Source organism: Larimichthys crocea, chromosome X (assembly GCF_000972845.2).
Source record: "Larimichthys crocea isolate SSNF chromosome X, L_crocea_2.0, whole genome shotgun sequence".
NCBI classification, from domain to species: domain Eukaryota; kingdom Metazoa; phylum Chordata; class Actinopteri; family Sciaenidae; genus Larimichthys; species Larimichthys crocea.
Window position 1 is genome coordinate 4,473,871 of NC_040020.1, and position 10,910 is coordinate 4,484,780.

The 10,910-nt window shown below is 39.4% G+C and overlaps 1 protein-coding gene across 6 annotated transcripts in view; it reads left to right on the forward strand.

Annotated features, from left to right (window-relative positions):
* Positions 1-2,255, forward strand: part of sh3gl2a (SH3 domain containing GRB2 like 2a, endophilin A1) — a 35,502-nt gene extending 33,247 nt beyond the window's left edge. For all 6 annotated transcript variants that reach the window (XM_010743866.3, XM_019256073.2, XM_010743867.3 and 3 more), the window contains one exon: positions 65-2,255. In XM_010743866.3, the coding sequence (XP_010742168.1) occupies positions 65-261 (197 nt within the window). In that variant the 3' untranslated portion in view covers positions 262-2,255. The remainder of the gene's footprint in view (positions 1-64) is intronic.
* Positions 2,256-10,910: the final 8,655 nt, after the last annotated feature.

Below are 10,910 nucleotides of genomic sequence, written 5' to 3' on the forward strand. Positions count from 1 at the left end.
GATCTAAATGCAGCTCCTTATCTTCTCCTCTAACTCTAACCCTTTTTTCTTCTCTTGTATCCAGCCCCTATGGACCAGCCCTGCTGTCGTGCACTGTACGATTTTGACCCAGAGAATGAAGGTGAGCTAGGCTTCAAGGAAGGCGATATCATCACCCTGACCAACAAGATCGATGACAACTGGTACGAGGGGATGCTGCACGGCAACTCTGGCTTCTTCCCCATCAACTATGTGGACATCCTGGTGCCACTGCCTCACTAGGACGTCGCCACTACGAGCTGTGTCTGCAACAGTGGGGAAACAAAACCTGGCCTCCAGTTCCTTCTTTTCAGTATTCCCAGTAACCTTTTTCCTAAACATTCCTACCAAACCACCTGTACCTGCACTCCGCTTTAAAAGGAGTCGAAACAGCAACAACACAATAAAGAACAAAGATCGAAATTAAAACGAGTATGCACCATTTGAGCGTCAAAACTTGTTGATGTTGTTGCTTCCCCTTATCCTAGGAGGCACCTTCAGGCTTCCATAGTCATTTTATCCACTTCTGTACCGGCTTTTGTCTCAGTTTACGTTGGCTGTCAGTCCGTCATGAGTTTATGAGAGCAGCTTTACAAAAAGAAATCACACTTTTTCTCATTCACTGTACTTTGTGAAAAACCTCAACAGTAGATAGAAAATTTTCTCTCACATACTAGAAGAAAAAAAAAGAAATCGGTCCACGTGCTTCATGTTTGTTAGAGACTCTAGGTCAAGCATGTTTTCAAGTGTTTCAAATGTTTTATCTTATTGAAAAAAAAAAATATGTTGAACTGATTTTGTTTTGTTTTTAATGGTAGTCGTCTCTTGGCATGATCGGGCGGTTTCAGGAGAAACCAACACGTCATGCTCAAAAAATTCTGTCCAAAGGAAGTCTTCACCGTTTAACTATTCCGACTTTGGACAGAAGTTATAAACATCTAGATTATACAATCAAGATTACCCATGGTATTTTGATTTTTTTTTACATATCAACATGTGCGCGTGATTTAGATACCAAAGTTACCTGCAAACAAAAAGAAGAAAAATAAAAACCCTAAATCAATCCCAAATTTAGCTTTGAGATTTCAAGACAGCATGGTGTCAGTAAATCTGTATCGATGCAGCAGGGTGAAGCTTGCAATCGTTCGCTCTTATTTTACATCGGGAGGTGGCAAAACTGTATTCTAAGTATGTGACATTACATATCTGAGCCAGTGATTAGTGGAGTGATGACATGATTTGCGAAAAAAAAACACAAGTTGTGACGTTTAACCAGTTTGAAGTGACGTAAGAAAACTATGGTGCATAAGTTTTAATCCTCCAACGTGTATTTTATCAGCAGCTTGTGTAAAAAATAATGTTTAAAAAAAATGGTTGATGTATTGTGATATAATAACTTATAGGACTTAACTGCACACTTTCTGCAGCGAACCCTACTAGTCCGATTAGTATTCTGTAGTTTAGCTGTCTATAAAGCCACTGATTAAAATGATGACTAGACATAACCAGGCGTGCACAAACGGCTGAACGAATTGAGAAGTCATTTCTTTTGTTTGTCTCAGTGGAAATGTTTTTATCATTGAAATGATGCAAACCCTTTTCTTCAACATAATACGGACTAAAGGCTGCTGGTTTGAACCTTTTCATGTCATGTCAGAAAAATAGGCTATAAGATTATACATGATTTATTTCCCTAACCAGCTCTATGGTCGTATGCAGTATTGTGTGTGGGGGGTGTTGTCCCTTCTTAAACTGACGTACTGTTATTACAATACACGTTTTAGTCAGCTGAGCAGTTCCCTCTGGTTTTATTCTCTGTAATATCGACGGTGTATTCACCCTCCTGCAGAATAACCTGTGCAGTGGTGATACTATTTTTTTTTTCTTTCACCCATCTTAGTAATGCTGTGCGTGTATTTTGGGGGACGGGGTGCGTATTTGGGTTTGCATACTTTTGCTTGTTATGCACAGGGGACGGGGTTGCAGAGGACCTCTGACGCTGAGGTATTTACGATATACTGTCTCTGACAGTGTTCAACATTGAAACAAACATGGATGTCTCTTTAATCAAAGGACCAATTCATTATATTCAGTAGAACTACAATAAACGATGCAAAATCAACGGATATCCCATTTTAAGTGTTTGTTTTTGTTTTAAAGGGAAGCACAACTTTAACAGACAGTATACTTTGTTGGCTGGGGAAGAATAATGATACGGTTTGAAGGTTGTGTATTTATTAATTTTTTAAAGGCGATACAATTCCTTCCTTCTTTTTCTGTCACTTTTTTTTTTTAAACAATCGTGTGTATCTTTGCCCTCAATGAGGACTGTACAGCTTTTCTGTGTTTTGTTTTCACCTTGTGTGTAAAGTCGCGCATCTACAGTAACGTATCTTATTTTTGTAACTGTGACAAAAGTATACACATACAGTATAGATGTATATATACAGTATATTATCCAGAAGCAATGAAAAGGAGGGATTCTCTGTGCTGCACATGATTGTCTTTGGATTGTTTTTTTTGTTTTCTTTTTGTTTTCTTTTATTCTTGCACTGGATTCTAAGACTGTATGCTTGATGTAAAGAAACAAAACGTGGTAAGTCAATGTAATTTATTCAAATAAATACCAAGAAATAGTTACCGCCCCGACGACTCTCTGTCCATAGATATGTTGGCAATTTATCAACAATCCAAATGTGAAATCATTTCATATCTTTGTAACCATCCGGTTTACGCCACCGTTATCTGTCAGCTGTGTTGTTTTTCAGAATGTAGAGGAGACGCAGCAGGGACTTGCAAGCAGAAGAAGATAGATGCATTATTTATTTTCTTGGTGAATTCTTTCATGTAAGAATCCAACCGGAAAAAAAAAATAGGTCAGATAAGAAAGTCTCTTTCATACCTCAGACAAACGTTGACTAAAATGTTTTGATGACTCCGTTATTGCAACATGCAACAGCTCCAAAACCTCCATTTATTTGCTTTAACAGCTGATTTAGAGCGAGAGGTAGGGTACACTCTGGACAGCTTGCCAGCTTATCGCAGGGCACATAGAGACACAAAAACAATAATATTCACACCTACAGACAATTTAGAGGCACCGGTTAACGTCTTTGGACTTTGGGGAAAAAGTCAGAGTACCTGAACTGATGCAGACATGGGGAGAACATGCACACAAAAAGCCCCCAGTCGAGGTTCGAACCAGGAACCTTCTTGCTGTCTAACCACTGCACTGCCATGACACTCGAAACATATACACGTGTAAGCTGGGATATACAGTGCAATGCATCCTTTGTACAACATGCACTATACATATAAAGAGTTGATTGCTATCCCCAGTGGTGAAAGTTGCTCAAGCATTATACTTTCAGAGGAGCATGTTACTACTACACCACATATATTGACAGTTATAGTCACGGGTCATGTTGCAGATTAAGTTTCCTATATGCAAAACAAAATATGGTGCAACGTTAATTAAAGCAACAACAACATTTTAATTTAAGCTTTCTACATGAGCCAAAAATTAAATGTTATGCACAACTGTCATTCATGCATCAGATAAGAGGAACTGTAAGATCTATGGCAGTCTGATAAGCCAGCTCAGGTTCTAACTGTATGACAGTTAACATCAGATGTGAGTTGACACCTTTTGGTCCCCACCCATTATTTGTCACTTCCAGTAATCTGGCCACGCCCTCGCTTCGTGCACAGTTTAACCCCTACCCAGCTGCACAAACACACTCTGCTGCATTGACACCGGCCCAATTTTAAGGTGGCTGTAACGTCCCGCAGCAGACTAAGTCAGCCAGGTCTTTTTAACAGCATCAGAGCATGTCGCCCTCATAGTCACACACCCTGTGGGCCAGTCACTCTGCTGATAACTGCAAATATAGACACAGCCAACACTTTGTTTGTTTGGTGCAAGTGAGATAAATCTACAAACACTTATGAAAACCACAAGGTACAGTAACTGGCACTGTTATATGTGTACAGGTGGATATTGTGGATACAGGGCGTCTCCTATTAAATGTTGTTTATGAAACAGTGACAGCTATCTGCCTGTGTCTCTCCTGCTGTAAAACTGAAACTTGAAGTAAAGCATCCTCTAGTGGTGGCGAACTCACAGTGCTCAGTCTGCAGGATTAATAGGAAACAGTGTTTTCACTTGATCTCTCTGCCTTTTTTCTCCATAACAGGCCCGAGCTTTAAGAGGACAACTGCGCTTAAATCTTCGTATTAAAAACATTTTACACACTAAACCTCACTTACATATCCACTTGTGATCATAGGGTCGTCACAGAAGATCCCTAAAATTAGTTGTTCAGTCTCCACACCAGTGTGTTGAAGTACAACCTGAGTAAGATTAACTAAAGAGTCCAAACCTCTCTTACAAGGAAAAAACACGAAACACATGAAAAGGCGGCAGTGACTCCAGTCAAAGTAAAAAAAATAGAGTTTGCATGTACATTTTAGTGCAGAGGCTAACGTGTGTCAGCATTTTTGTCTGTGCCTTTGTCTCTTTTTAACCTAAAAAAAAACATAAATCAGATGAATTAAGCAGTTTCCTCTTGAAAGTAGGAGAGGTGACAACCTCAGGTGTTTTTCTGGTTGTAATAATTAGTCAATGGAAAGTGTGAGTCGATGGAAAGAAAATTCATTATATAGTAGCGTCTTCTAGCTTCCTGATTTGCTAAACAAAGCAAGCCATTTTCTAAAATTGTATATAACAATATTATTGTATTTATCAGGAAACTAATTAATCAATAATAGAAGATTGTTTTGATAGTAAAATGACGACCTCCTGGTATCTTTATATCTGGCACCTGATTAAACAAAGACAAAACTCTTGAATCTTGATTCAGAGAACAGATAATAATTCTTTCCATGAGCAATAAAACTGACAGTAATTCTCTCAATTAATCATTAAGTCTATAAATGTCAGAAAATCATAGAAAATTTAAAAAACTACTTGTTTTGTCCAGTGCCCAAAAATATGAATTTTACTGTCACAAAGGAAGAAAACATACAAATATAAGAAACTTGAACTGGTGAATTTCTGTTTAATAATGACTGAAAGTGATTTAGCATCGCACTCGTATAACATCGTCAGACTCATGACGGGCACTTTAAAGAATAAATCAATTGAAATTGATGCAATTCTTCTCCCTTTGTGAAAACATGTTGACTACATTACCCACAATGCACTATGTAATGCACTATGTAATGTAGAGTTGCTGGCTGCAAGCACAGATAAAGAGCAAGATTCAGAGGTCTGGTCCCGTCTCTTCTCTTAAACTAAGCTTCATTAACAGGAACTATATATACGTCTGGTTAGATGCCAAACTGCATTTCGTTGTCTTAAAGTTAAATCTAATCTAAAACTCCAACAAATGATGACTCGAGTGACATCACTTGAGGCATTCACACAGCTCCATCTGCAGCCTCAAAACACTTCATACACCTTACACTGCAGTTCTTCTTTAAACAGAAAATACATTACTAAAATTGTTGCTACATAATTTTCTGTCTATCAACAAATCGACTAATCGGTTCAGCTATGACTGTAAAGAAAAGAAAAGGCCGTCCTGTGAAGTCTTTCCATGAATAATCTGTCAGCGAGATGAATTAAAAACACACACACACAGAAAAAACCACAACACCGGTGGTCACAGTCCATGTGGCAAAAAAAAGTCCATGTCCAGGCAAACAAAAACATGCAGACTACATGATTAAACACTCAGCAGTCCTCACATGAGCAAACACACTCCTCTCTTCCAGCTAATGTATGTGACGGTGTTCCTGATGCATGCCCACACACACACACACACACATTGCAGGTCTGAGGAGGATAATAGGAAGAGAGGGGGGAGGACAAGACAAGCAATCCAGTAAAAAGCATTCCTCAGACCCTTTCTCCTGGTGGGTGGCCTTGCTTGGACGCTGCGCCACAGAGACAGCAGCTCGTTTTCCAAAAATCCTTCACAGCCATTGTGTCTGCTCACGTCGTGCGGCGTTACAGTCGCTGAGTCACTTCTGTGGCTGCTGAACATTTCTAACAACTACCAGATGATCCTTGGTCATCTTTTTAAACGGATATCGGATGACAATCAGTCACTTAGATGTTCTGTATTCTCAAAATGAATCAACTCTGATGAGCCTCTTCTTTTGTTTTCAATCAATTTTAATCAAAGTTTTGAATGTTTGAATGTTTCCTTCTAAAAATCCAGCTAAACTGGCCTGTCTGCACGAGCTGGATTCAACGATTCATTTAGTTTGCGTGTAAAGAGGAGCGAGGAGTTGCACATTCAGCCAACCACTCAGCTACCCAACCATGGCAAGCTTAAACTGGCAGGGTAGTCATCCACTCCATCATATCTGACACTTGAATCAGCCGCAGCTCTTAATGCATGAATGGCAGGCTGCATCTGTTTTCTGGGCAACCTCAAACCGCAGTAGACCGCAAGACACCCACACCAGTTACAGACATGTTCCACATATTCACTGAGGCCGAGGGAACAATAAGTATCAAACTCAGGTGCCTCCCAGACCATTAAAACTGGTTCCACTACTACTCACACGTCTAAAATATACTGTAGATAGTGCGTTTGTTCTTAAAGGGCGAAGAAAAACAACTTCTGAGAAATGAACAAAGATCCACTAAATACAAGCAAGCTTTCCAAACATATCAAAGACACTTAGTTACTTCAGCAATGCAAAAGTGCTGAGATAAAAATATTGAAGGTTATGATGTTTAGTTTTTGTTTTAGAGGCGTGGTGATGGGTTGTTATGGGTGTTTGAGGCTGTAGTCAACCCTTGCACTTATATGCAAGATAAGTGCATATTTAACAGCGGTTTAATAATGGCATTTATTTTTTTGGATATAAGAATGCTTAATGTTTTGACAAGAATCCCAGTAGTTTGTTTTTGTTTGGGAAAATGTGTTGCATCCTTCTCTCCCTCATCTCTTTACTAAAGCCACAGAAATGCACCTAAATGCTTAAAAATGAAAACAAATCTTTCAGCACAGGCTCTGTATTAGACTGCATTAATAAAGTGGGATTGATAAACTGAGACTGTATATCGAGTTAAACTTATGCTATGTATGTGTAGATGTGCTCACCTGGTAGCGGATGTGCATCATCTACAAAAGGTCAGTCCTCGCTGAAGCAGCCCGGAGTTCAAGTCCAACCTGCAGCACTTTCCTGCAAGTCATCCACCCTCACTCTCTCTCTCCACTTTTCCGTCACTCTTCAGCTGCTACAAATAAAGTTATAACAAAGGTTCAAAAGCCCAAAAACTAAAATCCTATCAGATATTCTTGTACTTTAAGACTTTAGTTGACACTTTATTCTTCAACTCTGCAACATTTTAAAGAGTGATATTGTAATTTTTATTCCCCTGCATATCTTTGTCAGCGATAGTCATTTTATAAATTAAGAGATTACATACAAAAGATACTGTGAGAAAATATAATGCTACAGATTAAACAACTCAACAGTGAATAAAACTGCTAAAATTAACCGCATCAGTACTAATAATTAAATAATATAACAAATCAGGGGACATTTTTGCACTGATTTATATAACTTTATAATAATTCAATACTTTTACTTAAAAGGTCTTGTGTGCAGGATTTAGCGGCATCTAGCGGCGAGTCTGCAGATTGCAACCGACTGAACACCCCTCGCTTCACACTCCCCTTCCAAACTAGCAGTAGAACTTAATGTGGGTGTGAAACTCCGGGAAAAACATGAAAGGCCCTGTTTAGAGCTGGTGGTTTGTCCCTTATGGTGATACAACATGGCAGACTCAGTGGAAGAGGACCCGCTCCCTCTGCAGATATAAAAGTCTTATATAATCGTGTATATTTCATATTTTGCCAACAGATTCCCCTTAATCTGACACACTGGACCTTTAATAACAAGCCTTTTACCTGTAATGGAACATTTTTACATTGAAGTTTTGCTACTTTTACTTAAGTATCTGAATACTTCCTCCACCACTGGTTTCTGCGCTTCCCTCCTCCTCTTACACACATTTAACAACACACACCTGAGAAGAAAACATTAAAAGGTATATTGAAGTAGAAATAAAGAGTAGTGGGAACCATAATTTAAGTCAGACAAAGAAAATAAACCAAGAAAAGTTAAGACACACACACACTCACTCATGCACTCGGAGGAGCAGCTGTTGGTGGGAGTGTGCCAGTGTGTGTCATTACATGTTTTCCTGTGGTGTTCATACATAGTTTCTCTATTCAGCAGAAAAGCCTAGCTCTCAACACCAGACAGAAGCAGCTAATACCCCTGTCTGTCAGAGCCGCGAGTGATTGGAGATGACAAACGAGGCAGTAAGACAGGTCAGGCAGCTATACGGCAGCAGGAGCAGAGACAAGGACTGAAGAGAGGAGGCGGGGACTGACAGAAGCATGTAAGTGCCAACAGGGAGGAGTGTGTGAGTGTGTGTGTTCTTACATATTTGTTAATCATACCATGAGGGTCTCTGGGGGTCTGACGCCACGCTTGTCTGTCAATCTGGAGGAGAGTGAGGTTTGTTTCCGGCTTCCAACATCAGCCCTGTCGCCCACGCACAAGGGTGTCTGTCACTCAGGCTTACACACTGGAATCCAACAGAGAAAGATAAAATCTGTCTGTGTGTGTGTGTGAAAATGTAACCACAAAATGTTTACATTTTAAACCCTAATAATCTGCTGGGCAGCATGTGTGTCAGGACTCACCCTGTCTTCATCAGGCTCGTTCTTGGTGTGGAGTTTTTCACTTCCTAAAAGGGTTTGGAGGCATCGGAAAGGGGGGCTGACCGTGATGATAACAACATTACACACCATTTCATTCAGTCTCAGTTCAGTTTAATTAAGCTGATACTGAAAAAAACTCAAGTACATCACATAATGATTGTTAAATAAACAAAAAACGGCATACAAGATTTATTGCAGGGTATAAGTTATCTTTAATCCACCAGGGAAGACCAGATTTGCAGAATCTGAAGTGAATTTATCTGATAACTTCTCAAAAACTTGTGACCTTATTGCATGTGGATTATTTAAGAAACAAACTAACAAAATGTACATACAAGACAGAACGTAGTCACAGAAAAAAAGCTTTAAAAGATCGATATTCGAACCAGTATCTTTGGGTCAACAATTTTGAATATTTTGTGCCGGTAATATTTTCTAATCTTGCAAAAAATCTGAAGGTTGCCATGGTGTATTATTGAAATTGAATGAGATAATAAACGACTCCACTGAGAGCCAAAATAATTAAATTTGGGAAGGTTATTGGTTTCTTCAGGGATGATGAGACAAGTTTGTCATGCAATAATTAATTCAATTAGTCATATTAAGACCAACTCAAGATAACTTTCTGCTCTGCTACACTCAGTATTATTAAAAACTTTTTATGTCATTCTTCCCATTTTTGGACACTTTGTTGCGTAATGATTTCCCGGTGACAAAAGGAAATAATTTGTTACATCTGTCGTCTTCCCTCTCTGTCTGACACTTGAGTACACAGTGACACAAAATGAAGGCTTACAGTGTTTAAACAACATAAAGACAACATGAACAGTATGTTTTGTAGAAATCCATCAAAAATACCCGAAATAGGGTGAAATTCCCAAAGACATTCCCAGTTTTGGCTGTAACGATGTATACGATGCTGTGACTGGTAATGAAATAATACATCTTTAGGGTTAACAGGGGTATGTCAATAAATAATATGTAAGGTTTATAATAGTACAAGCTTTAGAAATAACCTGCAGACAGAATGATGCTGGTCTTCAAAGTCGCTGACGGAGAATTTATAACTTATTTGACACAAAACAATCGTCTCGCCTTAAACTACAGCAGCCTATTTATGACGAACTGGCCTTTGAGGCAGAGTTATTTGGCAGGAACGAGCACATTAACTTCAGCGTAGCTTATTCCTGCTCATAAATTCTCCACAGTGGTTTAGCTTGTAAAAGGTTTTTTAAGTGTGAGCCAACAGTGAACCAGAGAGAAGGGCTTTCATGACAAATGGTGCCAGGTTAAGAACCAGCCGCACAGCATGCAAAACAGTACAATGGGACAACATTTGGTGTGCAAATCCATCAGTCCATTCAAATGGTGTCTCAAACAAAAAGTTGATACACAAACAAATCAATTAACCTGAGGGGGGTGGTGGGGTCATGGAAAAAAAGGTGTTTCATCAGCTCACGTAGGCTCAAAGCTGGCACCTTTTCAACATTTGGCATCAAAGCAAAATATAACCACCGGTATAAACTCGAGATACTGTGGCATTTAAGAGTGTCAAGTCAGGACTTCCACTCTGTGTTAAGGAGGAGTCACAGTGCAGAGCGAGAGAGGCAGTGGAACCTGTCCGTTTCTGGATCTATTCACCTACTTTAATCCCGGAGACAGTCACACCCATCGCACTGCCATTGTGCAGCTGAAGCCTCTCTATGCATGACAGAGTGTGGGCGATTGAGTTTCTTAACCTTCATACACAGCCCGAATAGCACACACACACATGCATGCATGCATGCACTTAAACACGCAAGCTCAATGACACCACATGCAATTCAAAGTATTAGTTTTAATAATGTGTGTATCTGTATGCTTATTACTGGATAGCTGCACATTTAGGTCCTCAACTTGCATCCAGGTGTCGGGTCGGGTCTGGTTTTGCCTCGTCATCGGGCACTTATCAGAATAATGTATTTATTTTTGGAAAGAATCCAAACTAACTTGTCTAGCAGCAAAGCTTCGTCGATCTGGAAACAGCATATAAAAACATTTACTTGGAGGTAAGATCAAATGTGACCTAAGGTGTCGGTGATAATACGTTATTGCACAGAAGGAATGGTGTAAGCGACAGTACAACTGCTGTAAGCG